At 40.3% G+C, this 21,703-nt stretch overlaps 1 protein-coding gene across 2 annotated transcripts in view; it reads left to right on the top strand.

Moving 5' to 3' along the window:
• The first annotated feature begins 1,482 nt into the window (after positions 1 to 1,482).
• Positions 1,483 to 21,703, top strand: part of MTF1 (metal regulatory transcription factor 1) — a 32,529-nt gene continuing 12,308 nt past the window's right edge. Inside the window, exons 1-6 of one of the 2 annotated variants that reach the window (XM_051987731.1) lie at positions 1,483 to 1,703; positions 3,624 to 4,085; positions 16,391 to 16,629; positions 18,470 to 18,601; positions 19,779 to 19,852; positions 20,585 to 20,718. In XM_051987731.1, the coding sequence (XP_051843691.1) occupies positions 3,675 to 4,085; positions 16,391 to 16,629; positions 18,470 to 18,601; positions 19,779 to 19,852; positions 20,585 to 20,718 (990 nt within the window). In that variant the 5' untranslated portion in view covers positions 1,483 to 1,703; positions 3,624 to 3,674. The remainder of the gene's footprint in view (positions 1,704 to 3,623; positions 4,086 to 16,390; positions 16,630 to 18,469; positions 18,602 to 19,778; positions 19,853 to 20,584; positions 20,719 to 21,703) is intronic. The other variant, XM_051987732.1, reaches the window with a different exon arrangement.

Below are 21,703 nucleotides of genomic sequence, written 5' to 3'. Positions count from 1 at the left end.
GTTCTTTGCAATTCATCCTGCCAGTTGATCTTGTACAATTCTGGCCCATATACTCCAATGAGTCAAAGGTCAACTTCCTCACTATCTTGAGATGTCAAGAAAACCAAAGCAGTACAAAGGTTATCTCTTGCTTATCCTTCACTCTTGGTATTATGTTATCAGCGTATCTTTCCCTTTCATTTATTTCTTTGATTGAACCTTTTATTACAGTTTTTTTAAGACCTTATGTGTTGCAGTGTATTTGCACCCACTAAGCTTCTTCATTTCCCTCTAAGTGATACTTTATTTCAATTTTGGATTGGATATTTTGGAGATTAGTGGTTCAGTTCTCAATGCCATAAAACATCAGAACACAGCTATTAAAAGATGGGTTCTTATTTCAGTGAGAATTCTGAGAAATCGCCAAACTCCTACTAAACATAATGTATTTATATGTATATACCTCTGAACATACACATTTCAGTTAAGGCATCTGAAAACATCTCAAGAATTTGCCTTATTGATCAACCTAATAATCTTGTCAGAGAAATGCTCGACCTACCTCATGCAATCCCCACAACCCAGGGAAGTGGGCACTATCATCCCCCTTCTTAAGAGAACTGAGGTTCGAAATAAGTAAAAGGTCGATGAATCTGAGGCAGGATGGAAGCCAGATTCACCCCACCCCGAAATCCACTATCATGACGCCTCTCTATTAACTCATAAATCTTTAAGTCTTTAAGGATTGATTGCAAATTGTTTGGGGGAATTCATTCACCCACAGTTCCTCTGTTAATAAAATCTGGTTCCCCCGCCCCTCCCCCAAAAAAAAGTCAACACCCTGGCCTGTCTCGTTTGCAGAGGACGCTTGCCAATTCCCTAAGCGCTGACGAACCATTGGTTTAATCATCCGCCCCGGTTTTCCGGCCGGGATGGATGTTCAGCGACCTGGGACTATCCCGGTCCTCACAGCAAGGAGGGCGCAGGTTAAAGAGTGCAGCTCCTCTAGGGGCGTCACGTCATTACACTCGGCGGGGCAGCTGGAGCGAAGGGCGGGAGTCCAGGGTCCTCTGCGCTCTCTGACCCTTCCTCGAGGCCCCTTCCAGCGCCCTCCCGGCGATCGTGGCGGTTTTTTTTAGAAGCCTAACTTAGTCCTTTCAGCTTCAAGGCTAGGAGAGGAGCGCAGGACCGCCGAGAGGGGGAGGGGCGCCCCGGCCTCAGGAAGGCTCTCTTCCTTCTCTTTCCCGGCAGAGGCCAGACTGGGAGAAGCTGTAGGGAAGAGACCGAAGCCGTGACCGAGAGAGAGCGCGAGAGCTCGAGCGAGGAAAATAGAGAGAAAGAGAACTCTAGACCGAGACCGAGAACGTGAGCGCGACCTAAGGAGATCGAGACGAAAACCGCGATCGAGCCCCAGCAGTTGGGGGTAGCCAGTCGCCAGCCCCGCCCCTTCTCAACTGGCCCCGCCCTCCATCATTTATTGGACGCTCAGCACTCACACCCTCCTCCCTCCCTCGCCCTGAGTTTGTGCTCTCGAGGGAGTGGTTGGTTAAATCCGCACGCGGCGCGCGTAGGAGACCCGGTGGCAACTCCCTCTATATCGTCTTCCTCCGGAAAGCGGAAGCGGAAGTGACGTTGAGGGAAGGGGGGAAGGTGGGGGGCAATCATGGTGCCGCTGGGGAGGGGAAGAGCTGTTGCCGCCGCTGTCGTTGCCGGGTACCGCCAAGGTAAGAGCTGGAGCCAGGCGTCGACCTGGGAGTGGAGACTACGTGGGAAGTATGGTCGGGGAGAGCGGCCCTTAGGGACTAAAGGAAACGTTTTCCGGGGGTTGGAGGAGAGATTCCCATTCTCGTCTCCATGGGGACCCCCCTCCTCTGTCTCCATGGGGACGGGGATCCATCCCCCTCCCCCCATCTCCATGGAGACCATGCCCCGGCCCCTCCCTGCTCCCCCGGGGAGACCCACCCGGCTTCCTCCGGGATTCTGCCTGGGGCTGAGGCCTCCTTGCTTTCTCCCCTACCCCCCACCCCTGGCTCAGCCCGCCCGTCCCTTTTTTACCCTGTCGGGGATAGGGACCCTCACTTGACCCCCATTTCTCTTCTTTTCCTCCCTGGGATAAGGAGTAAAACGGCAACTCCCGGTCTGGGACCCTGATTGATCCCCTAGCCTCTATTCTGCCCGTGGGACTGGCCCCGAAGCCCTCTGCTCTCTCCTCACTGGGGTGCTCAGACCATGCCGAGGTGGGTGAGATGCAGAGCCTCTCTCGCCTTACCTCCAGCGGGGGACCCAGGCACCCTCACTTCCTCGAAGTGTGAAGCATTCCAGCCCTAGACCCTTCAAGGGCACCTTGAGACTACCCCCTACAGGGACCCCAGCGTTTTTCCTTCTCTCCTAGAGATCATCTGCGTTCCTCTTGTCCTGGCTTCAGATACATTTCTGGTTCTACTGTCCTCTTCTCCACCCACAGTTTAGGATCTTCTTTACCTATCTTATCTTATATCTTTACTACTAGCCCTACCGAGGGCATTTACCTTCGGAGTGCTCTTCACTCATTCATTCATTCTGCTCCTCCCGTGGAAGGAGCATGTTCATGTGCCACACCACCAGCAGCCGGGAAGAGGGCCCGAACTCCCTCTCTTCCTTTCTCCTTTCCCAGGGACATGCTTCAGCCCTTCCTAGGCAGCCCGGGCTTCGCACTTCTACCCCCGCCCCAGCCACTTCCCTGGCTAGGTTGTGTGTATCAGCTGGCTGGGGCCCAGTGTACTTTATCTTTCTGTTCCTCCTCCCAGCTGCAGTGAAGTGCATCCATCCTGGGAGTTGCATAAGCCTGAGTCAGGGGTCAGAAAGGTTCTTTCCTAATCTGGTTCCTCCATTCCTCTTTCTCCCCCTAGTTTGTGAAGACCCTGTCTAGAGATAGGCTGGCTTTCCCATTCTATTCTGAGATAGGATTTCCAGCACCAACTTGGAAGAGAAAGTTCAAGCAGAAAATAAAAATGACCATGTTGAAACTTTCTAAATTGGCCTATGTTTATGTGTTCTGCTTAGCCTCACCCACACTTGTAAAACTTGATGCGTCAGATTTGGGGGGGGAATTGCAGTTCACTGTTTCAAAGAAGAAAAGCTTCCTGTTTAATTCGTGCTCCACCCCCCATCCCCAACATAAAATCTGCATAGAGAGTAGCTTGTGGTTGGGTGTACCAGGAGAACTATGAAGCAACCTCCTTTGGAGCTGCCTGAGGGTGTAGTCCCAGAACCCATGTTTAGCAACTTGTATAGTAGGAGAGTCCTATTCTTATTTGAGGGATATAAGAAGGGTTTTCATTTATATCAACTTATGCTTACCATCTCTACCCCATTCACTTTCTTTTTTGGCAACTGTTTGATCATTAGATATTTAAAAAAATACATTCATAAATTTTTGTGTGGTATCTTCATTTTTTTTTTTTTTTTTGATTGACTTGAGCCTTACAAAATAGAACGACTGAAGCCACAAAGGCTACGGTACCTGTAATTTGCCTGGTCTTGGTCTTTTTGAGGTTTTAAAAATACTTTAAAGAGGACCCTCATAATATTACTAGGACTCCTAGATTTTGAAGACAGCTTACTTCATGTCGTAGACCTTTAACTTTCTTTTTGCTCTTTTACAGACTGGTCCTCATCTTCCCATATCACACAATTGCACTGAGCTCTGTTGAACCATGGGGGAAAACAGTCCAGATGACAATATCATTTGCTATGAGGCAGAGGAAGATGAACTGTCACATCATGATAAAATACTCAGGTTTGTGGATAAGAACGGACTGGTGCCTTCTTCGTCTGGAACAATTTATGACAGGACAACTGTTCTCATTGAACAGGATCCTGGCACTCTGGAAGATGAGGATGATGAAGGGCAATGTGGAGAACACCTGCCTTTTTTAGTAGGGGGTCCTGATGAGGGATATCACTTAATAGATCATGAAGGAATGTCCCAGGGTTATGTGCAACACATCATCTCTCCAGATCAGATCCATTTAACCATAAATCCTGGTTCGACACCAATGCCAAGAAACATTGAAGGTGCAACTCTCACCCTCCAGTCTGAATGCCCTGAAACGAAGCGCAAAGAAGTAAGTAAGCTCCTGTACCAGGAGCCTAACTTGGCATCAAAGGAAAGTCTGCACCCATCTATTGTTTGGACATGCAATGTTGTAAGGTTATCAGGGGGAAGAGTTTAAAAAAATAAGAGCTTTCAGGGAAAAGGGCCTAGAATGGTATTCTACTAAGTTTTTATTTGTCAGATATTCATACTGAATTGTCTTGTGTATATTGGTCTTGTGATTTTGTTTTGATTATTGGCTTATGCACATATCCATACACACACACTCTTTGGATTTGTATGTCAGTACTTTGAAGTTTCTAAGCATGGGGCAGCTAAATGGTATAGTGGATAGAGTACAGCCTTAAAGTCAGGAGAATCTGAGTTCAAATCCAGCCTCAGACACTTAACACTCCTTAGCTGCTGGGCAAGTCATTTAACCCAATTGCCTCACCAAAAAAAAAAAAATTCTAAGCATAAATAAATGAGTACTTTACATTTCATCTTCCCCATGAGTATTAAAATGGAAACTTGACTATTAACTCCACAGACTTGTTGTTGAAATGATTGCTCCTTTCTGTGTAGAAGCCTAAGAAAAGGGACAGTGGCTACATTAGAGTTTCCCCTCCCAGGAATATATGTTAATGGCTTCTTTTAAAGATGGACAATGCTGAGAGCCTGGCTGAAACTTAATTATATTGGTAAATTTTTAATGCCTCACAATTGAAAATTAGATATCTTTCATAACAATATCAGGGAAATAATAGACAAAATAAATTATCCAAAAGAGAGGGAAAAAATTTTTACTTTACAGTTTGATTAGAAGCAAAAAGGGTATGCATTGGAGATAGTCATGTGTGTTTTCTAGAAAATATTATTGTAGGTCAGGTAAAAATGGGCTAGCAATAGCAGCAGTATCTGTGGTTGAATAGAAAGTCATACTAGACAGATGCCAGTTGCACAGAATGCCAAAATCTTTTTTTTTCCTTCCTTGCTATTTGGGATTAGAATTGGGGAATTTATTGCCCTTGGGAAAAACTCACTAAGGAAGAGGATCATCATAGCCTTAGAATTGTGGTCAATCAGCTCTCTCAGGTTTCTGCTGTCCTAGAGTTCTGCATTTAAGTTTTAAAAAAACAAAATGCAAAATTTGATTTGTTTCATCATTATGTTGGTTCAAGATGCCATCTGGATTGGGCAAGGTGACTTTAAGGTCCTTCTAGCTCTTAAATCTACAATACTACGAGTTTTGATTTTACCAACATATTAGGTGTCAGCCGCCGCTCTGAAAAACCTATCATATCTTCACCCAGACATATTGAAGAAATGTGGGTGAAGGACAAGACTGTGGATACATCTATTTTCATAGGTTTAGAGGATTAAATCTGGAAAGGACCTGAGAGATCACTTAGTCCAACCCTCTGTTTTTGCCACTGAAGAAAGCTAGACCTAGGTGGTGAGCATGGGGGGAAGAGACAGAGTCAGAGAGGAAATGACTTAGACCACTCAGGTAATTCGTAGTAGAACTAGAATTTGAATCACTATTTTTGAATTTCAAATCTAGATTGATCAATCTATATTGTCAATCAATCTTTGTGATGTGTTCATCTTAAGCTCTTAAGAACCGAGCTCTATGGTGTTCATGCTCCGTAAAGTCTATTGAGAAGTTTTATTCACTGTTCTGAAAACTGCCATAAGGTCAGGCTGGATTTTACCTGAGAGTTTTTGAAGTAATCTGTATTTTTCTAGGAGAGAGGGAAAGTAAAACCTTGATTGGAACCCTGGTAATCCTTACTAATAGCCGTGGTCTCATTGTGAGCCACCTTCTTATCTTTTGAATTTAAATGGGATTATTGGTGAATTCTAAACTGAGCAGGCCAGTGTATCAGGGTCTCTGTGTGCTCTCTGCAAGTTCTCAATTCAACAAGCATTTTTTTTTTCTGCTGAGGCAATGGGGGCTAAGTGACTTGCCCAGGGTCGCACTGCTAGGAAGTTTTAAGTGTCTGAGGTCAGATTTGAAATCAGGTCCTCCTGACTTCAGGGCTGGTGCTCTATCCACTGCCTCACCTAGCTGCCCCCAACAAACATTTTTAAAGTAGCTCTATACTCTGTGCAACAAACACTTAAGTGACTATACTCCTTGCAGTTACTGAGTGTTGTGCATGTAAAAATAAAAGTTTATTTTCTACCTGAGTGAACTAGAAAATAAATGCATTATAACTAGGAGGAGGAAGAAAGTACTGACAGCTGGAGGGATCTAGAGAGGCTTCCCATAGAGAAGCTGAGCTTTGAAGAGAGCTAAGGACCCCAGTAGGATCAGATGAGGAGAGAGAGTGTTTTAGGCTTGGGGCACTGATGGCCTCTGGCAAAGTTTGGCTTGTGGCTGGCTTTTATCTCAGTGATTGTCCATTTTGAAGTGAAGATTGCTTGGTTTACTCTTGTTTTCTAGGGTATTCCTTATCTATAACAAAATTTCAGACTGATTTTCCTTCTTGCCAATTCTATAGAAATAACTCTGTGAGTAGTTTTTCTGTAGAACTACTTCATGGTGTGCTCCTGTTAGCTATCCCTCTGGGAAATATTTACTTTGGGGCAGAAAGATAGCACAATAGATGCCACTTGCCACATTGTCTTACCTTTGGTATTTGCATTTTTCTCTTTGATGTTTATTATTCATTTTATTGATGTTTATTGGTCTTGTAGCTTTAATAATTTTCCTATCATAATTTTGTTCTTTTTTTTTTTTTTTAAACTATCAGTACTGTTGATGGTTGCTTCCTTGAATACATTGTAAAATCTGGATTAGAAGGTCAACTTTGATTTGGTTCAGTTACTCCTTCTATTTGAAGTTCTCATTCAGTATTTCTCATCCTTTAAGTTCATGCCCTCCCTATGATTTGCTGGAGCACACTGAGGGATAAAGAGGCTTTATCTACCAACTCATCCAAACATCTGTTTGTTTGCCTGTAAGATCACTGCCCAAACTCTAGAGAATGTGTTCAGGTTCCAACTTTATAACACACTATTTTTGGATTTTGGGCAAAGAACTTTGCTTCTCCTAGCTTCAGTTTCTACATCTGTGAAATAAAGCTAATGGTATTCAGTATTACCTACCTTATAGGATCATTGCTGATGTATATACAGTATGTTGTAACTATATGAAAAGTGCTTTGTGAAAGTGAACTATTTTTGCCAACAGTATTTAAATGCATACCATTTTCTTCTTATATCTACCATGGTTCAAAGCCAGATACCCCAAAAATTGGCAAGGAAAAGTCAAGGGACTTTGTTTGATAGTTGAGGGAACCCAAAGATGCCATTATAATGCAACAAAATATCCCAGTATAGTGGTCTTATTTTTATTCACAAAGATCTGTTAGAGATGGTAGCATTATATTTTGTTAAGAGTTTTCTGAACGCTGTCCACATTGAATGGCTGTTTTCAGAGCGTGTGCTGTGACAAGCTAGAGTGACACAGATTTTGTTATGTTTGCTGCAAATTTTTGAACCTAGTGTTATTGCAGATAAAAGAAAGTTTAAATAATTTTGATTAATGTAAATTTTATTGGCCCAACATGCATAGTGGGGTATGCATTGTAGCTGTTGGTGGCTGCATTTTGCCCTATGGTAAGTATAATTATCACAGAATTACTGTTACACTATGTACTAATCTCAGAACATCAGCAGAATGGCTGCCCTTATTGAAGGGAAGCAGTATACATTAGTCTCTTGACTCTACATAGAGTTACCACCTTAAACAGTTGGTGTGCCACAGTTCTTCATGACAAAGAATATTGTGCTCTTAAGCAAAGAAAGTTTGAGAATCCCTGAAATTTTAGAATTGGAAAGAGCCTTAACAGGGCATCTAGTGCGGCTTCCATCTATGCTGTGTATAATAGTCCCACCAAATAGGGCTCATCCAGCTTCCATGAAAACATCTCAGGTCTTCCCCAGGATAGTAGTTCTATTTATGAACTGCTTCGATTATTGGGAAGCTTTTTTTTTTTTTTTTTCTCACTGAGTTATACAGAACCTAGTTCCATTTCATTCTTTAACTTTAATCACTAAATGGGTATAGCCTCAGTTAAACTAAGACCTCTTGAAGACCTTAAAAAGGCCATTGCATCCAGGGCCATTTCCAGTTGTCCTGATTTATATCTGGTCACTGGACCTAGATTAAATCCAATTCACCCACATGTCACAGTATCACCTCCCTGATATCTTGGTCTTCTTAGAGAAGAAAGGACAAACATCAACCTCCTCTCTCCTCCCAATCCCCATTGATCCTAGTTCTGCTTCCTGGGGCCTAGCAGAGCAAGTTGGATCCTCTTTCATATAGACATTCAGTTTTAAGGACCAATATCCCATCTCCCACTAAATTATTATAAACATTCTCACTTTCTTCAGCTAGGTCTCCAGTGGCCAAAAAGTCATGCTTCTGAAATCAGAACTCATTGTCTTTACCTAGAACTCCCCTCTTCCTATCAATGGCACTATCATGTGACTCAGCTCTCAGTGATATCCTTGGAATACTCATTCTTATTCATCCTACAGATCCATTTTGTTGTTAATCTTGAGAACTTTAAACTTCACAATCTCTCATATATATCAACTATTTTATTCACTTTGCCACTTATTTCAGCCCTTCACCAACTCTTTATTTAGACTATTTCATTGATTTTCTTCCACTTAATTGTCAATATGATTTTCCTACAGCATAAGTTGGATTATATCATCTCTGTTGTAAACTCCAGTGGCTTTTTACTTCTCCCGGGATCCAATGAAAATCCTTTGGCAATTAAAGCTCCTTACCACTTGTTCCTTTCCTACCTCTCCAGTTTTCATATGCCTTATTCCTCTTTACAACTGCACTGATCCAGACACATTCACTTTCTATTCCTTGCATATCTCCTATCTCTGACTTTGTGCTGTTACTCTGGAATATTCTCCCTTCTCTCTGCCTCATTTTCCTCCCTTCCTTCAAGACTCAATTCAACTATCACCTACATGAAGCCTTTGTAGATCCTTCTAGCTTCTACAGCCTTCCCCCCTGAGAGTATGTTTTGTTATCTATGTGTTATCTCTCCCATTACAGTGTAAGTGCTTTATGAACAGGGCCTGCATTTCTGCATTTTGTTGTATCCAGAGTGTTTAGGAAAGTGCCTGGCACATAGAACTTAATCATACATATGTTGATTTGGGCATTTTCTTATACTGATGAAAATATTGACTTGACCCTTTCTCCACCTTCTCCCTATCCTCCCAAAAGTTTACTTACGGGTTGGTTATTAGAATTTGTTAAGTTTTTCCTGATAAAGATTATGCAAAAATAATGTATAAATAGGTATTCCATAAAAATCTGTTTTGCTTTCAAAGTTACTGATATCTAGTACTTGATCATACTAGAATGAAACTTTTGAATTCTAGCAAGATTTCTAGCAAGCAATGAGAAAAAGTTGGTAATACTCTTCCGTGCCAAGCCCTGTGCCTAATACTGACATTTCAAAGTTAAAAATGAGGTTGTTTGTGGCCTTGAGGAGTTTGTATTCTCAACAGTGGTCATATGTATTTACATATACACAAGTATGTAGTATGTATATGCATCCATGCACATTATATATATTATGTATTATAGAAATAATCTGTTATTTTTTTGTGGGAAAATGTATTTAAGACTACAGTTTGGAATACATGAAAACTGCATAGAATCTGGAAAGAGTACTAGACCTGGAGCCAAAGGCCCTGGATTCCCTGCCTGCCTCTTTACCAGTCATGTGACTTTCCTCACTTTATCTCTCAGCCTTTTTTCTCATCTGTAAAATGGGAGTGGAAATACTTGCAGTATCTACCTGATAGTAGAGTTGCAGAGATCAAATGAAAATGTTTATGAAACAAAATGTCCTAAACAGATAGGCATGATTATTGCTGTTTTGGCCTACAGTAGCACAAGACATAGACTCCTATGTCTTGCCAGGTTTGTGGCATCAGTCTGATATTACTTTGGTTCCTAATTGTCAGTTCCCTTGTCCTGTGTTTGGGAGCAAGAATTCCATCCATGTGCCCATCAATTGGAGAATGGCTGGGTAAACTGTGGTATATGAATGTTATGGAATATTATTGTTCTGTAAGGAATGACCAGCAGGATGAATACAGAGAGGACTGGCGAGACTTACATGAACTGATGCTGAATGAAATGAGCAGAACCAAGAGATCATTATATACCTCAACAATGATACTGTTTGAGGATATTTCTGATGGAAGTGGATCTCTTCGATAAAGAGAGCTAATTCAGTTTCAATTGATCAAGGATGGACAGAAGCAGCTACACCCAAAGAAAGAACACTGGGAAATGAATATAAACTGCTTGCATTTTTGTTTTTCCTCCCGGGTTATTTATACCTTCTGAATCCAATTTTCCCTGTGCAACAAGAGAACTGTTCAGTCCTGCACACATATATTGTATCTAGGATATACTGTAACATATTTAACATGTATAGGATTGCTTGCCATCTGGGGGAGAGGGTGGAGGGAAGGAGGGGAAAAATCGGAACAGAAGTAAATGCAAGGGATAATGCTGTAAAAAATTACCCTGGTATGGGTTCTGTCAATAAAAAGTTATTTAAAAAATAATAATAATAATTAAAAAAAAAAAAAAAGAATTCCATCCATGGCAGAGTAGTAGATGAGAGGGTCTCACTGTAGAAAAGGAGGAGAGAAAAGCTTTGGGCAGAGCTTTTATAGAAGTTAAAGGAGAGAGAAAGCTCCAGGACTCCAGGAGCTTTTGGTAGTTAGAAAGGGTGTAGGTAAAGTTTGGGCATCAGTAGCTCTGGTGTTGGAGCACATGCATTGGGAAAGTTGTGAGGATGAAATCCAAAAACAGGGAAAAGAGGGGAGTTCCAGAAGCCATACTGATAGAAGAGGGTGAGTTGGTAGAGGCAACTATCTTTATAGACATGGATGCCTTTATTCATTGATTGCTTAGTGGAAATAGTTGAGTAGCCTGTGGATTAGAAACAATAAAGAAGAGTTGTGGAATTTTAGATTTAGAGGAGACCTCTAAGATCATCAAGTTTAACTTTCTAGGGGGTTGTAAATGGGTCTCAATATCCTGCTCTGTGGATCTCTTTTCATTTCTCTTTCATCTTTCATTTGTCTGTGCAGCTCTAGCACCCTTTTTTGCTCTACCCAAGACTTTGAAGGCTATTTTCTTCTTTGATATGTGTTTAATGCCTAATTTTCTTCAGCTTTTCTAGTACTTTTCTCATCTGATGACCATCACTCCTTCTAAATTCCTCTGACCTCAATTGGCTCACCTTTTTCTGTATCCCCAGCACTTAGCACAGCATAGGTACATAGTAGGTACTAAAGTATTTACTGACTGACTTTTGACTGGGGTGGATCACCTTTGTTCAGTATTTCTCACTATAATATGTATACGTGTATACACACACACACACACACACACACACACACACACACAGAAATCCATATTGCATTCTGGACTTCTCCAAATTAGTTTGTTGAATATTTGTATGTTTCCTTCTTCCAGGCTAGAATTTTTCCATGATAATTCAGATCTAAAAAATACTAAATAAATCTAACATGGCCCAACTCTGCTCATTCCCTGAAATAGAAACTAAAGTCATCTTCTTCAACCCTCTCACAGTAACAGTTCTCTTTATTGTGCAAGATTAACGTTAATTTAGTTACATTAATATTCGAGATCCATTAAAACCAGTTTATTTTTGGTGGTATAATCATAACAATTGATACCACAAGACTGATTTTATTGAAATGGATCATACAGACCCATTCTTTATTCACCCAACCTGATTCAAGGGTTAAAAGCCCTTTGTACTCTTAATGTAGTTGGACATTGCATGGATTTCCCTTCCCACAAAATTTGGTACCATTGCAAATTCAGGAGTATGGTATTTTTTTCTCTCCCCAGCAGTGAGGTAAGAAGATTATCTGTTAAGTAGACTTGGAAGGTGATATAGTTGCTTTGAGAATTGAACATCTTTACCACAAACTGGCTGTATGTCTGGCCTCTGGAAAATTACTATTCTCTTAGCCTCAATTTCCTCTATAAAATGAAGGGGTTGGATAATTCTCTCTAAGGATCCCTCTCAGTTGTAAAATCTATGTTCTGAAAGAGTTTTCAGTATTAAACTCCTGCCCCAGAATTTGGGCATCTAAAAAACATAGCAAAGAGCTGCTTTCTTTGGGATGAGGTAGTGTAACAGCTTCCAATTTTTAAAAATAGTATCTTGTATTTCCAAATATATGCAAAGATAATTTTCAGCATTCAACTTTGCAAAACCTTATGTTCCAAATTTTTCTCCCTCCGTCCCCTTCTCTTCCCTCCCCTAGATAGCAAGCAATGATATATGTTAAATATGTGATTCTTCTAAACATATTTTGATTTGTCATTCTGCACAAAAAAACAGATCAAAAAGGGGGAAAAAAGAAAATGAGAAAGAAAAAAACAAACAAGCAAATAAAAAAGGTAAAGATACTGTGCTTTGATCCACATCTGGATTAAATGGATGCAGATGGCTCATTCCATCATAAGTCAATTGGAATTGTCTTGAATCACCTCATTGTTGAAAAGTCCATCATAGTTGATGCTCACATAATCTTGTTGCTGTGTGCAAGGATTTCTTGGTTCTGCTCACTTCACTTAACATCTGTTCGTGTGAGTCTTTCCAGACTTTTCTAATATCAGTCTGTTGTCTTATCTTATAGAGCAATAATATTTCATCACATTCCTATATCACAACTTACTCAGCCATTCCCCATCTGATGGGTATCCATTCCATTTCCAATTCCTTTTCACTACAAAAAGGGCTGCTATAAACATTTTTGCAGGTGTGGATCGTTTTCCCTTTTTTACAATCTCTTTGGGTTACAGATCCAGTAGAGACATCACAGCTTCCATTTTGAAATGGAAGTGCAGGAAAAATCTGCAACTGACCCTGCCACACTCCCTCCATTTAAACTTCTAGGCTTAACTGATTCAAGCAAAAGAAAGAATAAGGGGAATTTATACTTTGTTGATCTAGAGTCCCATTCATCATATGATTTTTGAGGAGACTGAAGACTGGCAATACTCTTCTTTCTTGTCATAAACTCTTTTTCATTAGGTCATGGAAACTTTGGTTCCATTCAAAGCCTAGTTCTTTCGACTTTAAAAACTCAAACTCTTTAGGTTTCTTTAGTAGCATCAGATGGATATGTAACTTGTGAACATATTGGTATTGTGATTCTACATGCTAAATCCTAGTTAGGTATTACAGAACAAAAATAGATAATGTAATGAAACTGTGATAACATTGTCAAAGTTAAGAAATATTTATTGTGCCTTCTATGTGTGTTTAGATTTGTGGGTACAAAGAAACGTAAACCCTTTTGAATTGGAAGGAATCTCAGTCATCTAAGGTACCCTTTCCTATTGGAAGCACAAAGGGTTTGTCATCAGTCCTTGTCCCATAAGTAATTACATGGAGAGGGGAAAGGAGAGGTAAAAGAAGGGAGAAAGTAGAATTGGTGTGCTAACCATCAATTGAGTGGCAATGTATTTGCTGGAACTCAAGTTCATAAAAGGAAATAATCGCCCAAATCTGGAATACTTGACTGAGACTTCATAGAGGAGTTGTGTTTTAAGGTTAGGTAGTTTATAAATAAGTAGAAGAGAGAGAAGGATATTTTAAGCCTGAGAAAAGGAGAAGAGGCAAGAACATGTAGGACATAATCAGGAAAGAGTGAACGTGATAAAGAGTGATTGAGGAAATGGTGCCATGGACTGGAATAGGAAAGTGTGAATAGGAGAATTTAGGAAAAGGTGAGAGAGGTTTAAAATACCAGGACATTCAAGTAGAGATGGTAATAGATAATTAGCTATCTGGGAGCTAGATGGTACACCTAGAACATCAGGCCTGGAGTCGGGGAGATCTGAGTTCAAATCTTGTCTCAGTCATATGACCTTGTATAAGTTCAGTTTCCTCTTCTGTAAAATGTGACTAATAATAGCACCTACTTCCCAGGGTTGTTGTGAGGATCAGTTGAAATAATAGTTGCAAAGTACTTAGAATCTCAAACATGGTAGAGATTGTATCAGTATTAATTTTTGTTGTCTACTATTACTGTGAGGCTGTAGTTTAAGAAAGAAGTCAGGGCCAGAGATGTAGATTTGGAAAGCAACTAACTTATAATAGTTGAAGCCACAAAATATGATGGAGGACTCTATGGGTGAAATATTCTTCTTTTGTTTGCCTTTTTCTTTCTGGTGTGATTTTTTTCTTTCAAAACATGACTAATATGCAAATATGTATAAAATGATTGTACATATATAGCCTATATCGGAATACTGTCTTGGGGAGGAAGAAGGGGAAGAGAAGAGAGAAAAAAAAAATTGGAACACAAGATCTTACAGAATTGAATGTTAAAAACTATCTTTATATGTAATTGGAAAAATAAAATAGTATTCAGAAATAAAATTTTAAAAAGAAAATTCTCTTTTTAAGACTAAAACAAGAGGATTGAAAGCATGCTTTTCTGTAGGTGGGGGAAGAAAGTGGAACCTAATTAAGGCGACTGAATGAACAAAGCTATAGGGATTGTCATCTGTGAGTCAAAGATTGGCACTTGTCAAGAAAAATAAAAGCTGACAAATAGAAAATGGGATTTGTCGATAAGGCCATTTTTGGGGACTTTAAGGAATACCAATTTAATAACATGGTGAAAGCTAGTTTGTAAAGAATTAAGGAGCTGATGGTTGATGATGAAATTGAGGCAACCAAAGAAAGGAAGAAGAGACTAGGACAAGGGCAAGGCTAGGAATGGAGTAGATATCAGGGATTGGCAAATATTTTGCCTTAGAATATTCTACTAAGTTTATTGCTCATTAACTTTTCTTTTAGATTTGGAACTTATATATTTGAAGCTTTAATTTTTGTTGAAAGAGCAAATTATCAGGATAAATTTGGATTTATTTTTAGGCATTCTTAGAATCACAGAATACTAATGTTGAGGAAGGGACCTCAGGGAGTATCTAACCTAATCCCCTTGTTTTATGCATGATTATACTGAAGCTCAAAAGAAATTATGGCTTGTTTCCGATCACATAATCAATGTCAAACCTGGAATTAGAACCCAAGTCTTCTTATTCTTAGGTTAATGTTCTTGTAAGTTTTTTGAGTCACCTAATTGTGATGAAGGATACAAGTTATATTTGGAGAATCTGGTGTGATAACATAAGAATTTTGATGGAAGAGAATATCATAAAAATAATATATACTAGATTCATAACCAACCTTAGACAACAAATATGTGTTTGGTTTATTTACCTGAGAATATTCAGTTGCTCAAAGCTTAGTTTTCCTACATTGCTCATTCCCAAGAACAATAAACATATAAAAGTCATTTTTAAGATATCATGATGTAGATAGACAGAATAGATTGAGGAAACCAGCTCAGATCCTGCCTGTGACACTTAGCCATGAGATAGACCATGTGCAAATCATTGAGCTCATCTGAGCCCTACTCAAGTCTCTGATTTGACATTATAGACAGATTCTGAACTGCACTGGTGTGGGTGGTTTGTAGAGCCGCGTCACAGATTCTTGATGTATTGCCATGCTTTCTTTTTTCTTTGAACGTGCATTTTATAAAGGAGGAATGCTTGTTGATATATTCGCTGTTACTTAGGTGGTCTGAGTGAGTGACTGTGGCCATTCTGGTGTCTGGGTCTCTGAGCTGAACTGAGCTGTTCCTTAAGAGACCCACAAGGAGTTTGTTGCTAGCCCTATACTCAAACATTTCCAGCTTGGGTAAGTCCATTCTCCAGGACTGGCACCTTATTTGGCATAGTCTTCAAGAACCTAGCTCCACCACAATAAGTAGGACTTTGGTGGAGAAGTGTCACAGAAATAACGCTAAATTTTCAGATTTATAGCAAGGAAGTAACTTGGATTTCTTGGGAATTATGGCAATGGAGCAAAAGCTGCATCATCTCTAGCCAAGCTCTAAAGACTGGGTGGGATATGTGTATGTTCTGTGAGAACCAGCCTAAGTGATTAGAGAGGGTCATTGCTAGGTTAGCTGAAGGTTGTGAATTTTTTTATTTGGTGTCTCTTAAAAGCCATCTGTTCAGTTATAAGCTGTGATTTATGCCAGTGGATAGAGATTGTAGATCCTTGAAGTGACAGAGTAAGCTGTGGCAGGGAGGTAGGTGCTTCCTTTAGGCATCTTCTGGAATGGGACGTGGGGAATGTGGGGGGAATTAGTTTGCAATCAGCCCTTCTACCCCACTGACTGGGCAAGTTTTTGTGTTAGGTGAAGCGGTACCAGTGCACCTTTGAGGGCTGCCCTCGCACTTACAGCACGGCGGGCAACCTGCGCACCCATCAGAAGACCCACCGGGGCGAGTATACTTTTGTCTGCAACCAGGAGGGCTGTGGCAAAGCCTTCCTCACCTCATACAGTCTCAAGATCCATGTGCGAGTACACACGAAGGAAAAGCCATTTGAGTGTGATGTGCAGGGCTGCGAGAAGGCATTCAATACATTGTACAGGTCAGTTCCTTCTTCCTCCCACTTTGTATGATGGATGTGTTTCTGAATCATTGTGTGTCATCTTCCCTCCTGGGAGAGGGAGGCAGATAAAGTGATCACCTTGGTTGATTTTGCTTAATAGATTTTCTTTGTTTCAAGGGAGGGTTGGGAAGCAGGGTGGAAGATAATACTGGGAAATGACTAAAGTAAACAAGAGGCATTTATGAAACTTTAGAATTGTATGTAAATGAAATCTTTATAAGCTCAAATCATTTGATAACTTGATCCTTTTAGCTATGACTCAGTTGATACTTCTTACAAATTCCCAGATAAACCTTCTTATAGAATTCATAGAAAATATTTCCTGGAAAACTTAACAGTTGGTACTAGAAGGGAGGATTATGCCATTTATTTTGCCTGTTTGGTACTAGTGCTAGCTAATCATTTTAAATGTCTGCAGTTAGCAGTTTCTCCAGTATCCTTTTTGTAAGTCCAGATTTTCAGATGTCTTTTGCTTCAGGTGAGAATATACCTATGTTTAATTTTTTTGTCTCATGGACTAAAGTTCTTTTCAGAAGATTTTAGTTTCTTGTACTGAGTAATTTTGTTCCTCTGTGGGGCATAGAGAGCTTCTCTCAGCCACACGGAGAGCTGTCTGCTTTGGTTCTGAATAGTATGGGGAAGGGACTGGAGGTGAGACATCATGACCTTTCTTTTGAATTTTCTTCTTGCTAATGTAGAGCTATTTTCCTTTCCCATCCCCCTCCTGAGCAGTTTGCACATTTGTCTGTTCTCCAAATCTGATCATGCTTAGCATATCAGGGACCAGCTGCTGTTAGAAGTAAAATGGGGGAAAGAAGGAGGGGGCTGAACAATAGAAAAAAACAACTACTAATAGAAATATACAGATGCAGAGGAGTGTCATACCCAGACACCCAGTATGTCCCAGGAGGTCAGTATCAAAAAACAGCAAGAAAGGGAATCCAGGAAGCAGTTAGGTACTGGTTCCCTGTTAGTGCCCACAACCAGTCTCCTTTATGCATGTGCTGCCCTTCCAGTCCTGTGTCTTGTCAACTGAACAGAACCAAACAGATCTGTAACCTGTGGATGGCCAAAGCCAAGCAGAGTAGGCTAGAGACAAGGAGGTTGGGTACCAAACAGGAGTAATTTTTAAGTGAGGGGAATGGTTTGTAAGCAAGGAAGTGTGTGCCGGAGCCTGTGGTGGGGGACCCAAGGCAATGTGGGGATATCTCAATAATTATATATGTGTGTATATCACTGGAGTCCTGACAATGAGGGCTAACAGTAACAATGAGACAAATTTGATTTCATACATAGCAGAGCTTCACAGCCAGAACATGGTTCTTGTTCAGTGCTTGTGCAAGCTCAGAGAATACCTGGTGCTGCTCAGGGCAGTGCAGTAGATCAGCCAGAAGGTGTGTGCAAAAGATTGTTGTTGTGCCAGGGTCAGGGATAATTTGCTTGTTGCATCACCTCCAATACTGGCCATGATGACTCAAGGGTACTACAATACTGTCTGGGGCCGGGGAGATGGATCATAAATACAGACTGGTTATGAAAACAGCTCAAGTTTTCTATTTATCACTTTGTATAATCTTATTTGACTATCATAATAATCCTGTGGAATAGGTCAGAGTGTTCATTTAATAGTTGAGGAAGCAAAAATGATTTAATAATAGTTCTTAGCTCTAGAAAACAGGGTATCGCCTAATATCTTGACAATATTAAAGGCATAAAGATGTGTTGGGATTCCTGAAAAACAATCCGGAAATATCCTGACCTGGCCCAGAAAAGTAGAGATTAAATAACTTTAAAGAGAATTTTCCTGGGTGTTTTGCAGACTGAAAGCACACCAGCGGTTGCATACGGGGAAAACCTTTAACTGTGAATCAGAAGGCTGCAGCAAGTACTTCACCACGCTCAGTGATCTGAGAAAGCACATTCGAACCCACACAGGAGAGAAGCCATTTCGGTAGGTTACTGAGTCACTTTAAATCCACAGGGCTGTTGAACACAAACCAAGTTTCTGTTGGGTTTCTTCATATATAGTTATATTTCTCCTTTTTTCAGTTGGGGAAACTTCTTATTAGTCTTTCTACCCAGTAAGAACATCTCCTCCAATACTGGCCATGAATGACTCGAGGGTACATTGTACTTGTTGAGGCCAGGGGATGGATCATAAATACAAACTGATTGTGAAAACAGCTCAAGTTTTATATTTATCACTTTTTATAATCTTACTTGACTATCACAATAATCCTGTGGAGTAGGTCAGAGTGTTCATTTGCGTTGTATTCACTTAATTCTATTCATTTACTAGTTGAAGAAACAATAATGATTCAGTATCTTGGTAATTTTAAGATTTTGCAAAATACTTTATATGTTACATCCAGTGAATCCTCCCAGGAACCTTGTGAAGTAGGTATTATTGCAGCCTGAAGTCACATAGCTGTCCCCGGTTCTACAGCTTATGGTCAAGATGATCAGTCAAGAACCAGCCCTGAAGGAAAAATGTCAATCCATTCCAACCTAATCAGCTTGACTTGATTAGGTTGGAATGGATTGACATTTTTCCTTCAGGGCTGGGGTGTATTCCAGACCCAGGATGCCTGCCCTGGGGAAAGGTTTGGGGAAAAAATATGGAATGTGGAATGTGAAAAAGAGCAAGAAGGGCCGGTTCAGCTAGAAGGAAGTCTGAAGGGAGGGGAGTAACATGGGATAGGCTGGAAAAAGGTTGAGGCTAAACTGTGAAGGACCCGTAAAAGCCAAATGGAAGAGTTTTAATTTATTATAGGGATACTAGGGAGCCACTGGAAATTATTGAGAAGGGGAGTGATATGGTCAGATCCAAAATAAGTAGAATCACTTGGGCAGCTATGTGGACGAAAATGCTGTTCTGAAAAGTACTGAGCGAAAGATCTCACCCTGGCATAAAGTGTACAGCACTGGGGCTACCCACTGCTAGTTTAGCTTTTTTTCTTTTTAAACTCTGTACCTGATTCCTCTGAATTCTGATAGATCACTGAGGCTTCATTCCGTTGCCTTCTGTGAAGTGTTGTTTGAATGTAGGTGTGTACATAAGTCATTGGTGGTGGAATTCCCCCTTAGCTAATGGTTGCTATTTCTTTGTTTTTAAATGACTGGTTCAGGTGTGATCATGATGGCTGTGGGAAGGCATTTGCAGCAAGCCATCACCTTAAAACACACGTCCGAACACACACTGGTGAGTTTGTTGTTTTAAATCCATCTTGAGTTTTCTTTTACTATAAATGCAATGGTAATATGATTCAAATTGTTTAAATATGTGTTTTTGTTTGTTCCTCATAATAGCCCAGTGTATTAGTTGTTTTGTTATTTCCATGCGACAAATAAAGATCAAAGACTTGCCTGGCGTCCCAAAGCTAAAAAGGAAGCAGGGTCAGGACTGAACCCGGCTCTTTATGATCCCAAGCTTTCAGTTGTTAATGGTTTACAGAATTGTGCTTAGCTTCCCACATGGATACATGACTTTCAAAGGTCAGATCATAGAACTTAGAACTGAAAGAGACCTTGGAGATCATTTTGTTTGATACCCTTATTTATAAAGAAGATGAAACTGAATTTCAGCGAGGGAGAACACTTGCTCAATCTCACCTAGGAAGACAGTAGTCCTGATTTTCATGGTGAAGTCCTGTTTCTACTCTGTCCTGCTGTTTCATCAATAATCTTATCCCCAGGAAATGGTGGAAAATGCAAGAGTACTTGTAACATAGAACACAAGAAGAATTGTTCATCCAATTAAACTTTGGAGTACCAGATTGTGTTCAGAGTTTTGCCTATTCAGAATTGACAGAGTGAGGTAGTAACAAGCTCTCCTTTTGTCACTCTGTGCCTGGGTAAATAGGTCTGGGAAGCGAACAAAGTCCATTTAAGGTAAAGCTAACTTAGGGTAAAAATAACTTTGTCCTTTCTCCAGGTGAAAGACCCTTTTTCTGCCCCAGTAATGGCTGTGAGAAGACATTCAGCACCCAATACAGTCTGAAAAGTCATATGAAAGGACATGATAACAAAGGACATTCATATAATGTACTTCCAAATAGCATGTCTGAGGTATGGGATTCTTTGTTCCCTTTCCTGTCTCCCATTTCTATGCTTTAAGCTCTGTAATATAGGATAACCGCTTGGCTGCTTTGTGTAATGATATGGTAAGCATGTTTTAAAGTTTATTCTTTCACTAAATTTTTATTGTTTAGAAGGTAGCAAACTGTATTTAGATGGATGTGTCTTTTGACAGGAAAAAGAATCCTGAAATTCATCTAGATTCAGTTTCCAAGGACTCATTTGTGTGATGCTTTGTGATTATAAAGCATCTCTGTCACATAGCCATGTGAGGCAGGGAGTGGATTATTATCCCCTTTTTCAGATTTAAGAACATATTTACAGATTTAAGACCATATCTATATCTATCTATCTATATCATAATATAAAGGTCAATTGACTCACCCTGATTCCTGCTTGCTAATAAAGAGATCTTGGACTGCCATTCCCCCTACTCCTCCCTTACCCTGGCTGACTGGGGCTCATTCTAGGCTTTTGTAAAATGAAGCTCTTGATTCTTTGCTGCCTTCATATCTTACTCTGCAATTTGCAATGTACTGACTTTAAAAAATATTTTTAATTATTTTTATGTGTCATAATATATTTTCAAATTTATTTCTCCCCTCCCTGGAGAGGAGTTTGTAGTAATGAAAGAGAGGAATAAACAATTCAGCAAAACTAGGACTCCTGCTGCCTCCACCATTGTGTGTAGATTCTATGCTTGTAATCTCCTCCCTCTGCAAAAGGACTTTGCTGTTCTTATTCTTAGGGCCTCTATAGCCTTCAGTGATACAGAATGCAACTGAGCATTGGCTTTTCCAGAGAAATCTGTTGGTCTTTGGTTGTCTTCCTGCTTGTCTATAGAATCTCTTTTGTTATATTCCTGTTTCTAATATGGAAGGATTTATAGGGAGCTTCAGAAGGCTCCAGTTTGCTGTGTTCATTCCCAGAGGGCAGAGCCAGGAGAAGGAACTGTAGATTTCTGAAGAGACCCATT

The sequence above is a fragment of the Antechinus flavipes genome, chromosome 3 (assembly GCF_016432865.1).
Source record: "Antechinus flavipes isolate AdamAnt ecotype Samford, QLD, Australia chromosome 3, AdamAnt_v2, whole genome shotgun sequence".
Lineage (NCBI taxonomy): Eukaryota > Metazoa > Chordata > Mammalia > Dasyuromorphia > Dasyuridae > Antechinus > Antechinus flavipes.
This window is presented reverse-complemented; position numbering and strand designations above follow the sequence as displayed.